The sequence below is a fragment of the Lissotriton helveticus genome, chromosome 7 (assembly GCF_964261635.1).
Source record: "Lissotriton helveticus chromosome 7, aLisHel1.1, whole genome shotgun sequence".
Taxonomy (NCBI): domain Eukaryota; kingdom Metazoa; phylum Chordata; class Amphibia; order Caudata; family Salamandridae; genus Lissotriton; species Lissotriton helveticus.
Genome location: NC_136068.1, coordinates 1,882,520,572 through 1,882,541,116, shown reverse-complemented (window position 1 = coordinate 1,882,541,116; position 20,545 = coordinate 1,882,520,572). Strand labels below are relative to the sequence as shown.

Sequence of the window (20,545 nt, the reverse complement as noted above, 5' to 3'; positions counted from 1 at the left end):
TTTCCTATATTTACTCACTGGAAAATCGAGATTTAATTAACACCTTGGAGTTAGCAGACATTTCTGTTAGGCTTGATTTGGGAACATTAGAGCTTTCTTTTTTTATCACATTGTCTATTTGTGGCTTGATTATTCAGTCGGCAAGTGGACTACTTTGTAAAAAATGGATACAGTTGAAAAGGTTTCCCTTTTTGGTCTCTGAATTGTTAATCTCAGTCTGTGTTTCTGACGTCACAGGTGTTGCTGGTCTTTCCATTCAAAAGCGATGTGATTGAGCATTCCGAATTGATCTGGCCGGATTAAAGTGGGTGATTTGTATATGGTTGGTCCTAGTGGCACAAATTAGCTCAAAGAGCAATGACTCCAGGTGTCTTGTAACCAGCACTGCTGTGTCACTGTTGCCTCTTTGAAATCCACGTCTTTGTTCTGGACCAGAAGTCCATGTATGATGCTAGACATGGAGGCCCTTGTAACTTAAGGGAGAGGCTGTAGCCTTACGGCTAGAGCGGTCGCCCTCGAAGCTGGGGAACCGGGTTTGAGTCTCGGCAAAGTCGCTCAACATCCTAGGATTCTGGCAAATCAATTAATCTCCCTGTGCCTAACAAAAATTAATGTGTCCTTCTGTAACAAAACTGGTGGAATGTAAAACACTTTAATACCCCATGTATCGGGTCTAGTTTGCGCTATATGAAACTCTTAAAAAAGTAAAAGGGCCTTGTATAAATCGTCTAAGTTGATTTGAGAAGCTGACTAATCCTTCACCAACTTTCCGTGAAGCAGTCCTCGCCAAAGAGATCCCATGTTTCCCACATTATTGTCTTTAATAGAAAAAACTAAATTAAATGGCCCTAAATGCAAAAAGTTGTTTGTGATAAAAAAAAGTCAGCACTGGCTGGTGCTACATACAGCATCTCAACCATTATCCTTCCAGTGGTAACAGTCCTTTTACTATCTCTCACTTGCTCCCTCACACTCTCTCTAAGAATGATGAGTCACACAGTGATGAAATGTAACACCTTCAGGGCCAAAGTTATCAAATAGTAATGCTGCGCTATGCTGCGTTACAGGGAAAGTGCAGGAATGTGCCGTATTTATCACAATATTGTGCATTCCCGCTATATCCCATTGCTAGCACACAATGTGCTGTCTCTCGCCAACACAAGCACTCTTACATTATGGTGGAACGGTGCCTGCGTTGCAAGCATGATTGTTTCTGTGCAGGAAGTTGCACCTTCCTGCACAGAAACAATCATCGGAGGCATATTCTTCTTTCTATGTGTGCTGCAGAATGCAGCACAGGTAGAAAGAGGAAGTGACGAGGACAAACAAAGATATTTCTCCTTGTTATTCCTTCCCTGGTAAGGTGCAGCATTTTGGCTCATTCCCTGGTCCACCAGTGATGGTAAATCTGTGAGTGCATCAAAATCCATGAGTGTTGCCTGGAAACACCCAAACAATGCCTATGGCATGCTTCCCTGGGACAGACTAACGCAGTGCAGCAATTTGTGCTATGTTGCGTTTCTCTTGATTTATCACAAGGAGGCTTTGCATGGCATTATAAATCGCATCTTAGGAATTGCATCACTTTTGCACGATGCTGCATGGTGCAAAAGTGAAGCAATCCCTTGATAAATATGGCCCCATGCTTTTAAACACGTCCAAATTGAGTCTGGTTGTATGATGGTCTGGCTCAGTAGAGTAATTTGATTCCTGACCAATGAATGCTACTCACACGAAGCGAGATTGTGGCATACATAAGGTTCAGTTTTTCCTCTTAATCTAAAGAGTGCATTAATGTCACCATTTCAAATACTCTATGAAGGATGGACAACTCATTCAGAAATTCTGAATTACACATGCTGTATAATGTTGGACACTTAGGGCCAAAATTATGAGGCCAGTTGAGTCGCACTTGCACCACGCAACATGTTGTACGGGAGACACAACTCAAAAAAAAATGTAATCTATGAAGCCATACAAGGCCCCTTTACGTGGCATCGAGTAGCTGCATTAATCTGGAGTAACAAAACAGGCACATTGCTGCATTGCACTACTAAGCTCTGGGAAGGCAATATATAGGAGTTGTGTAGGTGTTCCTCAAGGTTTTGGATGCATTCCCAGATTTACCAAAAGTGGTATTCTTGGAAATACACACCAAAGATGCACCTGCTCAGGGGAGGTGTTACAAGGAGAAATATCTTGATTTCTCCTCGTTACTTCCTCTTTCTATGTGTGTTGCAGAAAGAAGAATATGTCTCTGATGATTGTTTTGTGCAGGAAGGTGTCCCTTCTTGCACAAAAACAATCCTGCCTGCAACACAGGCACTCTTTCACCATGGTGCAAGGGTGCCTGCATTGGCGCTAGGTGCCAAAACATTGCCAGCGCCGGGAAAAATAAAGGAATGCCTCATATTCTTTTAAATACGGCGCATTCCTGCTCTTTCCCTGTCACATAGCACAGCAAGGTGACTTCCTCATAAATATGCCCTTTAGTTAAGATGGGCAATGTTGTATTCTTATATCTTATATATTAAGTCATGATATCTATGTCCAATAGGACAGGCCAGTAGGTAGAACCCTTGCTTTGCAGATCTCCTCATACCCTGTGGGGCGAAGGATCACAGGTTTAAAACCCATTTTGCTTCCTCCATTCTTCATCCATCTGAGATCAAGAAGATAAATCATGTTCCTAGTGGTTTGTGAAAGGATTAAAATATGGATGGTCACATACATTTAACATGTTCTTCCTTTCTCAGAGTTGCGGCCTTACACACTTCATTGGATGCTATGATGAGAAAAAACATTTGTTACATAAACAATCACGTGCTATTTTAGGCATGTTTCAATTTGGTCTCCCTGGCAGATTACTCACACATGCAATGATTTCAAATTCATTTAAATGTTTAAACACAATTCTCTTATTTAAAATCTCCACTTTTAATAAATCCATGTTTGCAGACCTTACATTTCAAAAAGCAGACAAGAAATAGACACGTTTGCAGGATTTCAAATGTATTTTGGCTGAATAACAAATGTTTAAAGGCAGTTTCTAGTTGTTGAATTGCACAAGGTGGATATTTAAAAAAAAAACATTAACAAATAAACGTAAACTTTGCCATTGGCGATTGCTCAGGCAGCATTCCAGGTCATTGATGCATGAGAATTGCCTATCCCCAAATGCCCATCCATGCCCCATCCAGAAAGGAAGACAAACTAACTCAGAACGATTCTGGCCTCGCCAGTAGGGTGCAGCTTGAGTCGTATGGCCCAGTGAGCATGAGCCCCTTGTCTTAGCACACCGTTGCACTGCTGCTGAGGTAGCTCGGGCGTATTCCAGTTCGTCATATGCTTGATAATACTCAATTAGTGGCCAAACTAACCCTCACTGATTTGACCTTACAAGGCCTGCCCCATTCTGGCTGCTTTGGTTCCCTTCTAGAAAGGACTTGCCTGGCAGTTCAGGATTGTTAGACCTGACATCGTTGGCGTGAGTCTCCCTTCCATTTTTGACGGATTGCCTCCTCTGTTTTGACCTATTTTTACTGGTTGCATGTTTTGGGCCCTGAGCCACTGCTAATCAGTGCCACAGTGCAAGTGCTCCCTATGTTAAATTGATATACTGATTGGATTCCATGATTGGCATATTTGATCTCCTGTCAGCCCCTAGTACAGTGCACCAAGTGTACCCTGGACTTGTAGAGCAAATGCTGCTGGTGGGCTTGCAGCACTGGTTGTGCCACCCATAGAAGCAGCTTGTAAAGTGTGTCTCAGGCCTGCGTGTAGTCTGTGACTACCATGTTGACTTGGCCAAGTGCAACCACTTGCCAGTCCCTAAACCTTCCCTTTGCTTCCTATTAGACACCCCTATGGTAGGCCCACGGGCAGGGTGCATTGCAAGTATAAGGTAGGACATGTTCTGATGTGGGTAGCATGTTCTAGTAGTGAATTACAGCCATTTTCGTGTTTCACTATTGAAGGCTACCTGTTCTCGTAGACTAGAATGAGCAGTGAATATTGTTACATCCCTACAATCCTAACTGACTCAGGGAACATGGTAGAAATTCGAGTTTAGTATGCCTGAACTCAGAATAATAAAATACATCTTTTAGTAAAGTTTATTTTAGTATTCTGTGTTTGTAAATACCACTTTTAGAAAGCAGGTATTTGCTTGCCTAACCATTTGAGCCCGCCTCTGCTGACTTGTGTATTCCTTGTCTGGGTTTGTGTGTGACAGGGCTGGGGAAATTCCAGGAGACAGTCTGGGACAGCCCAGTGGTGAATAGGGAGATTTATCTCCAGATGGGAGGGGGAGAGTGCACCGGGGACCTGAATAGGGCTGGGCCTTCCCTCCACAATGCTGGCTCCACCCCCTGTGGCTTGTCTGATGTCTCTGCCCTGCAGAGTGAAAGGAGAAGGGGAATCCTGTCAACAGAGTGCTCCAGAGCTGCATCTTCCTGTGCTGGCTCCACCTCCTGTGGGGCGTCTGATGTTTCTGCCCTGCACAGTGAAAGGAAGAGACGAGTCATGTATACACAGTGCTCAGGAACTGGTTTGAACTAGGCAGGGGCCTCTCTGCCTTCAGAGAGCAAAGGATTTTGGGGTATACATATTGGGACCCAGTCCCACAGACTTTAGATCACTTCTGGAACAAGAAACCTTTCTGCCAAGGAGAAGAACCAAGGAAGCTGCAGGAGTTTGGACTGCCCCTCTGCCATTGTGCTGTTTGCTGGGTTGGCCTGCAGTGGTTACTTCATTGCCAAGGGAAAGGAGAAGGAACTTTGTAAGGACTTTCATCTACAGAATATTCTCCAAGGGCTTGAACTGTGCTTGCCTCCTGCTGAAGTCTCAGGGCCAAAAGACTTCACCTCCAGCACCCTCCTGAATTTCCTTGCTGGGAATTCTGACTCCAGCCACTTGCGTGCCGCTGGGAGCTGGAAGCGCGACGCATCGAGAGGAAGCGTGTCGCCTCCGCAGCTGAGATCATCGCAACGCCGGAGAAGCGAGAGTTCGTCACATCTCCCTGGAAGCGTGTGTTCATCGAAGCTGTCTGCTGTCGCATCGCCGGAGAAGCGCGATGCATCAAGAGAGCTGTCATCGCATCGTGGGGCCTGTCGTGGTTCCAAAGTACAGAGTAGTCGCAAGGCTGCCAGGGCGTCATCGCGTTGTCATCGCATCGCCGCATCAAGGGCGCCATCTTCTCGCATCGCAACTGGATCATCGCATCGGCATCGCATCAAGGCGCCATTTTGCGCACCGCAACAGGTCGAGAATCTACGCATCACCTCCGCACCGGTAAGGCTCACTACGAGTCCCCTACTCTGCGCAAGCATTGAGGAAGGACGCAACCGTTCCCTCGGGTCACGGAACCGACGCATCTCCCCTTCTGCAAGCCTCTTTGTTTACTTTGCGTGCCGCATCCAAGAACTTTGTTGAGAACTTTGTCCCATTTACCAACAACTAGAACTAAGAGACTTTTATCATCCTTTAAGTAACCTTTAGTATCGTATAGCATTGTGGATTTTTGCCGTTTATGGTCTTGTGTTTAAGTCTATATAAAGAATACCTATTTTTATAAAACCTGTGTTGGGTCCATCTGTAGTGCTCTCACTGTATTACTGTGTATATTCACAAATGCTTAACACACTGCCTCTGAGATAAGCCTGTCTGCTCGTGCCAAGCTACCAAGGGGGTGAGCAGGGGTTATTAATGAGAGTAATCCCCTTGTCCTGACTTAGAAGTAAGGGTCCCTATTTGGACAAAGGTGATAACCATTGCCAACTAGAGACCCCCAGATCTAACATTGGTGGTCAGCGGTGAGGATTTGGACTTTGCATTTGAGTTTCATATACAGTAATTGGTGTACACTACTATTCAGTGCAGACCAAATGCGACCACATACTTTTTTTGATAGAATCCTTTTTCCTTTGAACTGTTATTATTTTCTAAAGACTCCCAATTCTTACTACCATGAGTAAACCAGCATCTGTTGCATCTATGGATCTTGATTTTGAGGAAGAGAGGTTGGAAACCTACACTGTGAAACAGCTCAAGTATCTCTGCAGGAAATTGAAAGTTGCTACACCAGGCATTTGTAAAAAGGAAGACTACCAAAAGGCGCTGAGGGCCTGGGTAGAAGCCAGAAATGTCCCTGATCTTGTTGTGGAGCCTGTTGGGGATGCAGATGGGCAAATTGATGGGCAAGAATTTATTTCCAGCCAGGGGAGGGGTGCCATCCCCACCTGGCAGCAGCATCTCTTCCAAAGACTTGTCCCCCAGACAACCGGAAGACAGGGAGAGAAATAGAGCACTGAAGCTGGAGTTGGCTAAGCTTAAGATGGAGGGTCAGAGGGAATCACAGAATAACAGGTTGTCTTTGGAAAGAGAGAGAATGAGAATGGAGCATGAGAGAATGTTGAGGGAGCTAGAGATCAAGGCCAAGGGCTTAGAGTTCAATTCCTCTGGTGGCAGCGCACCATCTGTGTCTTCAGAAGGCAGGGTACATATTCCCAAGGATGTCATCAAAGATTTTCACAAAGGTGAAGATATTGGTCAGTGGTTTGCAGCATATGAGATAGCAATGTTGGCCCACCAGGTCCCTGAGAAGGATTGGGGAGCAGGGTTGTGGACCCGCTTTGTCACTGAAGGTAGGGACACTTTGTTAGACCTGCCCAAGGAGCATAGGATGTCTTATAACCACATGAAGGAAGCTCTAACCCTACTAAAACCAACTTCAAACTGCTTAAAAATGTGAAGACCGCTGGTCAGGTTAGGTCTTCTCCAGTCGTTTCTAATCAGCAGTGCGAGTTCTTAGTACTCCACTTTGTGGGTAAAGTGGATCAGATCTACCAAAACCTCTCTTCTGGGGATACACTTAAGGTAAACGTCGAGTTAGCAGGGCCAGCTAATGCGACGAATAAAGGCTTGGTCTTCCTGCCATTGCTGTCGCTGGAAGAATTTCAGACTATAAGCGCCAAGATTAAATCTGGCTCGCCCGCTGACCCGCTGGCAGCAAGTCACTTCCGGCAGATTCTACCTCTTATCTCCCCAGTGGCCTTAGAACTGGTTAACCATTCGCTGAAGTCAGCCTCCGTTCCCAGGGCATGGAAGCATGCAAAGAGCATTCTACTGTTGAAAAAACCATCTCTAGACCCTGAGAATCCGTGCAACTATCGCCCGATATCACAGCTCCCGTTTATGGCGAAAGTAGTTGAGGCCCACGTAAATGTCATCTTATCCAACTACATTGATGAGCATAACATCTTCGACCCATCTCAACATGGGTTCCGCCCCCGCCATAGCACGGAATCTGCCCTTTTGGCGGTTACGGAATCGATTCGAAGTAGGTTGGATGCGGATGAATCAGCGGCCTTGATCCTATTGGACCTAAGTGCCGCATTCGACACGGTATCCCATGAGATTCTCCTTAATCGTCTTTGGACGATTGGTATTAGGGATGCTGCTTTGGAATGGGTTCGGTCCTTTCTGTCTGAACGGTCGTTCCAAGTGTCCGTGCCGCCGTTCCACTCGCATGTACATGCTCTGGGCAGAGGTGTTCCTCAGGGCTCTATCTTGAGTGCCTTTCTGTTCAATTTGTATGTGGGACCTCTGGAGACAGTGGCCAGAGACAGAGGGCCAACTCTGGTGTCGTATGCCGACGACACCCAGTTGGCAATTGCCTTCTCCAAAAAATGTAGGAACAATCTGGAAAGTTTTAAGGAGGATCTAACAGCTATCTTGGCTTGGAAGAAGGTGAATTACCTTCAACTAAATGCTAGCAAGTCCGAGATTTTGATGTATGGTAAGGACCAGGGACTCTGGTCAGAGAAATGGTGGCCCGACCATTTAAAGCCCACACCGGTACCAAAGGAGACGGTGAAGAACCTGGGCGTCTGGTTCGATACCGGTCTGACTTTCGATAAGCAGACAAAAGCTGTAGCTTCTGTCTGTTTTGGGCTTCTGAGAGGTTTGAGACCCTTGCTTGGTTTCTTCCCTCCCGGAGTACGTCAAACCATCCTGCAAGCTTCCACCTTGGCAAGGCTAGACTATGGCAATGCCCTATATCCTAATTTTAATGATGCAACATTGTACAGCTGATGGAAGAAAATAGGAAACTTTAATTAAACATTTTGTAGCAAGTCAAATATCACTATCAGGAGGAACGTTTGTAGCAGTAGCAATTATTTTCCATGATGGTCCTTCAACAACATCTGGACATTACACTGTCTATTTAAAATGCAGTAAAGGATAGACATATTGTAATGATGCTCAGTTGGTTTTTAAACAACGTTTGCCTAGCGAATTACCAAATTCCTACCTAATATTTTTAAAGCCAGAAGTTTTAAGAATATAATTCAGCCTATGAGTATAATATTTTAATTTATTAATACGATTACTATTGGGCAATTTCAGCATAAAGGATTTCAGGTATACCATTTGGCCTAGAGGAAATGTATTCATTTAAATTAAGGACTTTTTCTTGGACATTCTCACAGCAGATATTTTTAAAGAACATCATTTAAAGTGTATAAAAATAAAAAATAACTGTTCATTGAAATATTATTTGAGTTCTTTCAAATTCAAGTAAAAAAATTCTCTTAGAAGGAAGTATTTTATATATATGTGTCATTAGTATTATATGGTATGTTATGAGGATGGACTTTTTAAGGAATGTTCAGAAATAGTTGAGTATATTTAATATTTTAGACACACTTTTGTTTTTTTAAAAACAATTTTATTGAATGTTTTTTTTTTGCCCGCAGTTATGTGACGAGTAACATTGCAATCACTGTTTGTAGTGAAATTCAATATATTCTGAGAACAGCAAAAAAGGCAAAGAAAATAATTTATATAATGTTAATTATGTTGTGTTGTAAAAAATATAATATTATATATTATAACTGTATTTTTTCTTCTCTTTCACAGATCCTAATTCTAAAATATGAAATTTTCAGAAATTAGAATTATAAAAAATAATTCAAAAAAATGTTTAGCGTTTTTTATATCTATTACTGTGAAGGTAAGATTAACTAAGTATTAAAATGCACAATGGGCTGTGTTTGCACACTGGTGAAGAAAGGGGGGATGGATGGAGTAGATATGTGTGGAAACATGCTCTGTGGCCATTTTAAGTTACGGGATAAAGACCCCTTGAATCCTAACTCACCAGATATGTGCAAAACGTGCCAGAGAGTTGCATTGCAGAGAGGTGTAAAATGGGCCATGGCTTCGGACCACCTCTCTGCAACGCAAGGACCCAGGGACTTTCAAGATTAAAAAAGACTAATGTCCTCAACTTAAAACACGTCACAGAGTGTGTTTCTACATGTCATATCAGGCCCCATCCTCTCCCTTCACCACTCTATAAAAACGCCCTATAAACTTTTGTAAGTCTCTCCAAACAAGTTGTCTATTCATTCTAGCAGCACTATGTATCTAACCTATCACTTTGCTATTTTATAAGTACTTATAAATGTATTTTACACTCTCTTTACAGTACGGAAATTATTCTAGTTATTAGTTATATACTTAAGGATTGGCGTAGCCACTAACCCTAGTATAAGTCAATTTCTTTATATACTATGCATGCAAACCTGCAAGAAGCTACAAAGTATTAATACACTCTTCAAAATACCCAGTTTATACTTATGTAGTTTTGGAATCTCTCTGTCATGGGATCCCATGTGACCTGGGAAAAAAAAAATTGATTGGTTCATAACATTTCCCATTGTACCTATTGCCTGACCGCAACCATTTCAATTGTTCTTCTTTGAGCATCTTTAGAGAGATAACTGTGCTGACCTCCTGTCATTCTCATGACATTTTTCAATCAATCAACTAGCAATATGCTCTTATTGTGACTGTCTGCCAACACCTAAGCACTTATGGGGCAAATTTAGAAGCATCCTGTGCCAACAATATGTCACTTTATGTAACATAGTGATGGCGCAAGACACTTTCATAATTACAAGGAGAGGAAAAGTGATGTCATTTGAGATGTCATCATTGATGCCACTGACCATGTCATTAATGATGTAATATGTGACATCATCAGCAGTGGATTGCGGGCGCGCGAGTTAAAGTTAGTAGAACTAACTATAATGGAGGAATGTCAATGGTTTTGTATGAGTGAAATGCCCAGCTAACTATAACACCCCTGAAACCTATGTTTTTTTTAGTGAATTACAATATACATTAGAAATGACTAATACCTACGCCCAAGCTAATACTTTGGTTTGGGGTGCCTTGAATATTCTGAATTGTCACACTGGTAGAAGTGTGAGGGTTTGTAGTTGTGTTGGCAGTGACCATAGGAGTAAAGGGCGGTGCACGCTGCAGCAGCCTCATGGATCTGGCACTTATTTATTTTAACAAATTAAGCAGTCAAGACTATATGCATGTCCAGTACACTGCTTACACCTTTCTATGTTTGGAAGAGCCTCATATCGAAAGGAAGCAAGCACTTCGATGTAAGTTTCTGGAGAATGCGCAAGGCATGGCTGAGCCCAGGTCACACTTCTCAACAGACAACAGAGAAATCACCCAGAACAGGCACATGAGGAGCAGAGCAGGCAGCTAGTCTAAGCAGAAACAAAAGACTAGAGTTCCTGATGCTTTCTTGAAGGCACCACTGTGATAAGAATGGAACAAAAATGGAAAAATGTGATTTGGTAGCAGCCTACTGAATTTGGCTTGCCCTGCAAGTCTTGGTGTCACAGCCCACCTTTTGGTAGTTTCCAGGCCGGTTCAGTGTACCCTACAGCTATAACCGATTCCTGTTCTGCGGTTACAGAGCTGGGTACTATTCTGAGGTCTCTGTCATTAGTCTACCAGAACTTGGAAAAGTCTAACCTGCTCATGTTTGTAATATACGTTTTAATACTGATATGACCACTGCTACACCAGTATTTGTTTTTATTTTGGTTGGTTTAATGTCCATGTACCTGCTTTGATTGTGTGCATCAGTTACAGGGCTGTAAAGATCTTGTGAGGCAATTATCATAGTAAACAAGACACAATCGAGGAAGGGGGAGGGGCATCCGCTTGTGAACAGGACACTTTTGTGCTGTGATTCATCAGAAATGGTTGTCAAAGCCAATAGGTTCAATTTTTAATTGTGCTAATACATGCACGCAGGCAAATGTGCACAGAGTTACTGTCCTGTGTCTCCTATAGTTGTGCTGTGTTTAGTTAGATCTGGTGATAGTGAAGACCTTTGGATTTTACTAAATTTCTATGTATAGTATTTTTACAATGGCTTCCAGCAGCCCCTTTTGTCTATTGATCTGATGTTGTGTCACTCACATTTTTCTTCCACCCACTGTGGCATAAAGTGCAGGTTTGCCACTTTAGACATTGGTTAACTTCACTGTGAGTGACAACATCCTGCTCTTCGACGAGGATATCCATACACAAAGCAATTTACTGGCGTGCCAGGCACTATTCTGGCAATGTGCACGTTTGAGACTTAAAAAAATCGTTTTGCTAAATACTAAACAGGTAACAGATGCAGAAGGTATAAAGCAAAAGGGCAGCCTGCACACAGACCAGGACGAATAGTCGTAGTAAGTTTGGGCATGCATTAGCATCAGCCGCGGTCCGTGCAGGTAACAGCGATGGGGCCATGTTAGGGGAGGGATTTCGGGGGCAGATGCCAAGGGAAAATTAACTATTTATTTAATTTTCCCTCAGCATCGTCCCTCGGAATCCCCCCTCCCCCCACCAACGCTGCTACCTGTAAAGACCTCCACTGATTAGCACTGTAGATAATGCTCGTTTTACAAGGTGTGGCGCAGCAGCCAAGGTGGCTGACTCTGGAACACGGGGCTCACGGTTCAATCCCCGGCAGCAGGTTAGGCCAGCACCATGTGAATCTGGGCAATAGCTCACATAGTCTTCCCGACGGGCCCTAGCGCCTCGAGACCCTTAGGGGTGATTAGTTTTTGCTTTACAAATACTGGGTTACATGGAAATGTTGATCAACTTTACAACTTTACAATACAAATGGGAAAATTAGCAGCTCTGAACTAGGAACACTGGACAGATAAATAGGACAATGGAAATGAAAGAAGTCCATGAAAGACAAGGGTACAACACACACATTACAATCAAAAGGACAACATAGTGTGAAGTGAACTCATCAGCAGGACCAGCTTTAGGGCAGTGCAACTGTGCATCCAGCTTTCAGGCAGCAATAAAAATGTCACGATAACCCTTGTGCTTAATGTTCCTGCTAGAGAGAGATCAGAGTTTTGTCCAGTTGCAGTTTTGGCGGCTGCTGCTGCTGCCAATAACAGAGCTGTATTTTTCATGGATAGCTGAGGGGAGTAGTAAAACCAGCCTTTGCTAGCACTTTCATACAATCAAAGTGTATGTGAGAGAGGGTCTATGGAGAGATGATGGTCTCTTTTGCAGGGTGGTGGTGAGGAGATGGTAATGGGGGGCGCCAAAAAAGATTGTTGTCGCGGGCACCACCAGCGCTAAAGCCGGCCCTGACCATCAAACTGTCTCTGCATCAGGAATGGTCCATCATCAAACGCATCATTTCCAAGAAGTAACAGTAATTTGCTGGTCTTTAGGTCAATCCAGATGTAAACATGTTCCCTTTTCGTATTACAAATGAGCGACAGAAAGTGCAAAAAGTAGGATGTTTCCATCGTAGCAGAGAGCCGAGACCATGGCAGAGTAGTGTTGATTCTTCATGTCGTGTCCTCGCACACATACGTCATCTTCATGTTGTGCTAAAAATTGATAGTCATCCCCTCCTAATTCAGCCCAATGCAGGAATCTCTGGGGGAAAAGAAATGAAGTAGTGGTTAGCACAAATACTGTTTGCCCACAACCTATGTGACACAGCAGTGCAGAATCCCTGAAGTAGTGAGATGAAGAGAGGGAGAAAGAACCAGTATTATGGAAACAAGACAAGATAGCCTCGGTACTTACCAACTCTCGCACTGGGCAGTGCCCGCAGCAAGCTCCTAAAAAAAACCTTCGGACCCTTCACTTTTTAAATACAGATTTAGAAGGGCAAGTCTCCCTCCTCAACAGAAGTCAAAGCTACTGATGCCCTTTTATGGGGCTGCAAAGGTAATCTGCATTTTTGGGGGTTTATTAGGAATAGTCAGTGGCATGAGCATAGCAGGTTTGTCGATGATTTTCAAGCAGCAGTGGTTGCTTGGGGATCTCCACCAATCAGAATTTATTTGGGTAAAAATGAAAATCTACACTCCGGGTTTATTACCATCTGAAATACCTACACTTTGCTGTGGAGGTGAATCACTATCATTTCTAGGTGCTCCCCTTCAACCTCTCCTACGCACCAAGTGTCTTTACCAAACTCTTAACTCCTTTGGGGAGTATTTTGCAATCCAGAGCAATTCATGTTTACCTCAACCTTGATAATTGTCTATTTGCTTCTTCTTTTCCCTAAGCAGAGGGGCACACATCAGATTTGCGGCTTTCTCCAGAAAAACAGATTCCTCTTCATTTTTAATAAGTCTAATCTTCATTCTTCACAGATCCAACAGTTCATCTGAGCCTTTTTTCAAACAGACCTGGTTTCTCTGCTGAATAAAATGCAAAAGGAAACTGATGACCTATCTTTTCTCCCTGCTGTGGAAAAGCTGGACCTCATTAAGACACTGGTCAAGGAGAAATGGCTCCCATATTAGTGAGCCGTCCTTGGGTCTGTCTCATCTGTATCACTTGGTTCACCATTTTCTTCATCACTGGGATCTGGCATCTCAGGATTATGAGACATTGGTCCCAGTTATCCCAGCGATATGACAAGATCTTCAAGGGGGCTTAGCCCCACGAAGCTAGAAAAGGGTAGTCAGCTTCTCCTCTATCCATCCTCTTGACAGATGCCAGCAAAATTGGAACACAAAGGCACAGGGCAAATTAAATAGTTAGATAGTTACAAGAGGTCCCAGTCCTCCAATTGGTGAGAGGAGCAGTACAGAACACTCTTCTCTGGTTCTCCTCCTTCCTCCTCAGCCAGGCTGTATGTGTCCAGACAGACAATCGGGAGTTGCGTGCTTACATCAGCCAGGACTGGGATGCAGTGGTTGCTGTATCTCCTTTCCTGAAATATTGGTCTCTTGGCGGAGAGGAATCTTATCTTTCTCCCAGTGATAGATCTTCTGCAAGGGGAGAATGAAATGGAGACCTGCAGAGCCAAAAGTGTCCCTACTTGATGTCTCTATGCATCTCTCCCCTGATTTTCCAGCAGATTATCATTTGATTCGCCAACCCTGGCTGGATCTATTCATCACAGAGACAAATTCTCTACCTTCTCAATTTTGCGGTCTAGTCCGATTCAAGAAAACTACGGTGATAGACCTTCTACCTGTCCCTTGACCTTCAGGCCTCCCTTATTATTTACTCCATTTCAGCTAATCACCTGGGTTCTGAGAAACATCTGGTCAGGAGTCATCCAGGAAAAAGTGACTTCCCCTCTTGCTACAGATGGAGATGTGCCCTCACTGCCAATTCCCAATTCTGTTTTAGCTGACACCTTCGTCTGCTGCTGGATTTCCTCAGATGACTGGGAGTATGGCTCTTCAGAGGTTAGCTCAGTTAGTACAAGGTTGCTCTAAGGAATTTGCAAAGAGCATTCGACTTTACAAGAGACCCTCTAAACTAAGATCCTACCGTGTCCATTGGCATAATTTCAAACTTGATACTGACACAGGATTGTCCCCTGCCTCATGTGCTCCTGTCAAGGCTTTAGTTTGGTTGAGAGGCTCCTTCAGTGGACAGTGATACAAGGTTTCAGGGGCACTGATATTTATTTAGTCACTTCTTTAGCTTCTGGTCTACTTAGAGTTGTTTTCCTCTGTAAACCAGTTTTCCATTGTTCTATTCCACCCAGGGATCTTCCTCTGTTCTTACGTGTCTTAATAGATCTCACTTTGAGCCATTGGAGTAATCAGACCTGACATTTTTCACTGCTAAGCTACTCTCTCTTCTTGATGGCCATCTGTTCAAGTCATAGGATAGGTGAGATTTGAGTTGGCAATCATTAAATGGCACAATAATTCAAATGTTGATTTGCCCAGTCACATCCAAGGCAGGTCAGCTAGATGGGTGGTATCCTCATGGGCAGCCTTTAAGGGAGCCTCACTGAAGGACATTTGTTGCATAGCCACTTGGGCACCTCTTCAAACAGTCTCCATTTGGGTGGTGGGGCATCTGCAATTTCAGTACTCAGCTGTTATCTTCCAATCATCACCTTTAATTTTCAGTTTCAACACCCTATATTAAATAAAATCATAGGTATAGCATCAAATTTTATGTGGTGTCAGCTTCTTTTTGAGGGAGGAAATTAAAAAAATACTTTCAGCTTGGATATTATATCCTTGTGTAAGGATTGTGACAGGAAGATGGACAAGGAGGTAATGGCTTGGTTATTGACCGGTGTCTTCTTTACACAGAGTGCTAGTCTTCCTTGCCACAGTCTTGAACCCCGTCCCACCCTCAACCAGCTTTTAGTGACTGATTATTTTCTATGCTATTTCTACTTGATTCGCTTTTTATTTCAGGAAGTGGCCTTTTCCAGTCCTCCACTACTGCTTCCTCGGATACAGGAGCATATTGGAAGAACTTGTTTTGTTGGGCTAGGTAATCAAGATCTGTGAGGCAGAAGGACTGTTCACTTTGTTAGGAATGAGACTATGAAGACCTGGACTCAGAGAAATGAAGATTACCAGAAAGTGACCAGGTTAATAACCTTGGTGGTAGAGGACACCCATCAATTACCTCGGTCACTGCACTGAATCAGCATTCAGCTGAAATGCTGCGTACAAAAGGCAATGAAGTAAAGGGGGTGGCGCAAGTATAAAAATGAGCTAGATGGCAAACTTGGAAGGCTTTTGCCTTCCTCATGTAGAATTGGTTGACAAGATATTCTTTACCCCTATATGTGCAGAATTGGTAGAAAAGACACCTCAATACAGTGCACTTTCTTGAACAATAAGCAAGCAGACCAGGAAGCAGTAATGACGTTTGCAAGATTAAACTTGTTCTTCAAATTTTAAGTCTCAACGAGCTCCTCCATGCCACAGTGAATGAGAAAATTAGGTTTGAGATACAAGGCTTATTGCTTGATGTGCAGGAGCCAAAGCTATAAATGCTTCACATTCTAATATATCGCCCAAATCAAACAGACTATTGAGTGTAGGCATCAAAGAAATTATGAGGTTAAAGATACCATAATAAACCTGCTATATTCACTTACATGATCATTGAAGTCTCAAGAGAATCCCAACACCTGGGCTCAGTTATTAGAACCCTCTCTGATGGCAGCAAAGAAGAGCATACTGAGGAGAGGCGGGCAAAAGAGTAAGTGGGGCATAAAGTAGTGAACTGAGGAGGTAGCAAGAGTGGACTTTTCTGAATGCATAATTCATAAAGCACAGGGCTTTGAAGAAATAGGAATGTCTTGGGAGCTTTTGTGACCTTTTGTGAACTCATACCTTTGTGGTCTGAATTGTGACATGGCTTGATTAATAACTTCTTGTGATTGGAGTCACCCCAAGATTGTAGGCATTTTTACTAGCTTCTTGTATATTATGAAAAGACATAATCCTAATTCTTTTCCACTGTCTACTATGATGTTGATAGTCTGCTGCAATTCACATGTCAGCCCTTGCCACACAAAAAAATTACAAAAAACATCTTTAAAGAAGTCTGAAAGAGTTATGTAAATTTTGGAGATGTTACAAAATTAGTTGCATGTCAAAATGGCACCTGGTCAAAAGAGGGCGAGGACTGTACCTGCCATAGAAAAGGAGCTCCAACTGGTGCAGATAAAGTTGCGGTTTGTTGTGCAGTCTAGTACTCCGTATTCTTTTTCATTCAAGTAGGCGCAATGTAGGCCGGGACCATCCTGGGCCAAAGGCAGTCTGTGGAGAAAGTACAAAAGAAAGACAGCCATGAAGCAGATATGTCAGAGGATTTGCACTGCATAAATATTTCATTAATTAATAAGTCCGGCTCTGAACCAAGACTACATTCTGATATTGGAATCTGTTTATTAAAGTATTTTAGATTATGGCCTTATAGTAAGTAAATTATCTTAAAGAATTACCATATGTTTTAATTATAGTGATAAACAGACATGTAGGCTGGAGCAGTAGGCTTTTCAGGCTAATAAATTCTCAATCCAACATTCAGCTCAGGCCCATAATTATAGAGCAAGACTTTAATTGCTATTAGACCACTGAAATATTGAGCGCTCTATTGAAGGCAATAGAATGCCTCCGGGTAAACAATGTCTTTCTGTTTATCCCGGTTTAATATATAACATTAAATGGAAAGAATGTTCTAATAGCTTTATCTGTCTTCGGCCTTCGGTTATATTGGCTGTTAAAGGACCTAACCCTTGTTACGTGGTTCAGGGCTTTTAGCAACTGGTCTATCCCTCAGCAGCGGGGCACACGGTTACAGTGAGCTACAGGTTAATTAAAAAACAATGCTCCAGGAGAGCAGAATTTCCAAATTATGAAGAATAATTATTCCAGGAGAGAGAACAGGTTAAAGTCCCAGAGGCTTTCAGTATCTCCCCCACATCACACACAGCCATCACTGAATACCTCTAAGGCCACCATCAGGGTGCACAGCCTTAGCAGTAGATGACATGCATGGACAGTGGGAGCCACAGAAAGAAAAGAGTCTCCAAAGTTTGCCTAATGTTATTGTTCTGTTTGACATAGCAGAGGCAGGGACCATGGGGTCTCTACTTTCCCTTATGCATCTCCGCTGTACAACAGCGGCAGCAGAAGCTGTGCGAGCATTGAAGGCAAAGCCTTGCCTCTTGTTAGCTGGACTATAGTCGTGTGTCTTCCCAGTACCCTTCAAAACGACTTATGTTCAGAGGACAGGGAGAGGAAGAGGATATGTACTGCTTCATCAAACTATTGGTGGTAGTGGGTCTTTGAGAGCATGTAAACGCCATTGCCTCTCTATCACTTACAACTGAGCTCTCAACTTTCCAATGTCCTAATTCACACTCTAGTACCAATCTCTTTTTAAATATATCTATATAGCATGAGTTGCAGGCTGTGACGTGTCCTTTGCAATCACTCAGACATTTCCCATGCACAAAATATGTGCACTGAGTTTCTTCTCCAGGCTTGAAGAAGCTCTTTGGCAGCCTGACTAGTAAGGATTCTCTCTCATTCCTGATGTAATAAAATGTAAAGTGCTACAAGCTTGCTAGGATCGTAATGGCACAAAGGAACTGACACAGGATCAGACTATTGGGCTATAGAAGAAAAAGGTAACAACAGCGCTTGCTTGATTTGGATGGAGCAACAATGTGGCATTGCTCTGAATCTGCTGGCCCCTCAAGCAATTCTCATGTTTGTCCCCAATGCCTGCTGCAGATCCCCTGCTATTCAACTATTTACAAAAACAACAAGGTGATGGATGGAATGCTTGGATTAATCTCAGCCGCTGGCAATCGCCCTGGGCTGCATCCCAATCAATTGTTTTCTGCCCACTACGCCACCACAGTTCAGGCCCAACCATATCAGTCTTGACCCTGCAGCCCGAACTGCCAGGCTAGGTCCTCCCTGAACTGGAACTATGGTGCCGTGAGGGGTTGGCAGCACCCCGACTTGAGAGTGTGGTAATCAGTCGCAGCTTTGACAGATGATGTGTAGAGAAAATAAAAGTTAAAGAAAACTACTTAACTTACCTTACACTCGCTACATCGCTGAGCTCAAATAAGTGGTTTTCTCCCCCCCTCCCCGCCTCATCATCTGTTGACTCACCCCCATGCCCCATTGCTCTTACCTGCACCATTGCGATTCCTGGTAATCTCTACAACGTCTGCATGGATATCGTTTGTGTTTCCAAGTTCTTTAGAAAATTAAGGTATTCATAGGTAATGCAATTAACCAAAGGTAAACATCAGAGCTTCCTCCCCACTTCATGAATTCCATAAGAAGCTGAATGCCTGGCTTTTCAAGTAGTCCCACTAGGCCCTAGGAAAGGCTAGACTCACACCTGCTCAGCACCAGGATACCCTATGGGTCATAACACGCTCTACAAATCTGCATGAAAAACATAATTAGTGCTTCTTCTCCAAGCCTAGTAAAGCCAAGTAGCTCAAAACCACAAACTCATATCTCCGAAATCCACAACCCTGTTATGGGCATTTCAATGGCACAATGCAAGTATTTGTGCTTTCACAAGTAGGCATTTAATAAAGTTTATAATTCAGTTTTTAAATACATAAAATGAGTTTACATTAAAACAAAAAATGTAAAATACAGGACATGGTACACACAGTTTGTCTGCTGACAACCAGCAGACAACTAACAACTGTTTGTGCTGGAGAAAAAAATAAAAAAGACACCTGCCCTTCATGAATACTGCTGCTGTATGGAAGGGATAGTGCAGTCAGCAGCAACTAGGTTCACATTTTAAATTAAACTTCAATATACATTTTAACTGCAGAAAATTAAAATTTTCAAAATCCTTTGGGGTAATCCTAAAACTTGACACACCTGAAGAAGCCAATGCCCAAAGTGTCCTCGTCAAAACAAGCCGATAGCTTAAGAGGGCTAGCCCAAAGCTTCTAGAAGTAGATTTTCGTTTATGTTTTTTTATATCTTGTCAAGTGTTGTGTGTAGTGTTAACATGAGTTAAGCAGACAGCAAGTTGCCAAGCCAGACATAAAAGAGCAGTTGTGACTGTACCAGAGTGAAGGTTCTGTCGCTGAACACTACTCTTTTCCATCACCATGCAAGCACACGAACAGCTACACCACGGCTAAGTCATTTTACTCCACCAGTTATACATGTGTTGTGTGCCAAATGTTGAGAAGCCGGCTAATATGTGCAATTTTTGCACAGAAGTATTAGGTGTCCACATGAGGTACTCACGTTGAATTTGAAAAGGGGCTGCCATTGAGCCACTGCCATGAGTCATTGATTTTCCGTAGTCCAATCCAAGGATCGTCAATGGTTTTGTACCGTCTTATTGTATCCTGAAATTAGAAACAGGCAAATTAATATCACAAGCAAGAGTAGAAGATAAAGGTCTGGGGTTAACCCTGGGGTCCACCATCATTAGACATAAAGACATTAGACCATGAAGAAGTGAGCAGGTGCAGCAGTGGGAAAATAATGTAACGAATGACAATACACCAGAATGGATGGACAACTGAATACCTTGAGGGTCAGGACAGCGATAGGATTGAAGCAGGCTGCTACGGCCACTTACCTGTTGGACCAAATCTTCCTGAGCTAGACACGCATACGTCTGACTTGCATCCTCATTTTATTACCTCCACTGTCCAGGTGTAGAAAGCTGCATGAAGTAGGTTTATTCAACCAGCTCAAAAGTGTTTTGTAGATGAACTCAAATCCCTCCAGGAATGGGGTTAACCTTTGTTCAACCCCTCTTCAAGTGAGCCCCCTCCCCCCAACTCAACTCTGGCAGACCCTCACACTCCTTTACCCACATCATGCAAGACTGAAGAGAGGCCTCAGAACACAGGGGCACAAAACCCTGGAAACCAAACATGAAGGCCCAACAC

General features: G+C 43.2%; 1 protein-coding gene across 1 annotated transcript in view; it reads right to left on the bottom strand.

Moving 5' to 3' along the window:
• Nucleotides 1-11,029: 11,029 nt before the first annotated feature.
• Nucleotides 11,030-20,545, bottom strand: part of LOC144767822 (NKG2-D type II integral membrane protein-like) — a 46,247-nt gene continuing 36,731 nt past the window's right edge. The window contains exons 5-7 of the mRNA XM_078651200.1: nucleotides 19,890-19,993; nucleotides 16,774-16,901; nucleotides 11,030-12,786 (exon numbers count right to left, since the gene is read on the bottom strand). Of these exons, the coding sequence (XP_078507326.1) occupies nucleotides 12,767-12,786; nucleotides 16,774-16,901; nucleotides 19,890-19,993 (252 nt within the window). The 3' untranslated portion in view covers nucleotides 11,030-12,766. The remainder of the gene's footprint in view (nucleotides 12,787-16,773; nucleotides 16,902-19,889; nucleotides 19,994-20,545) is intronic.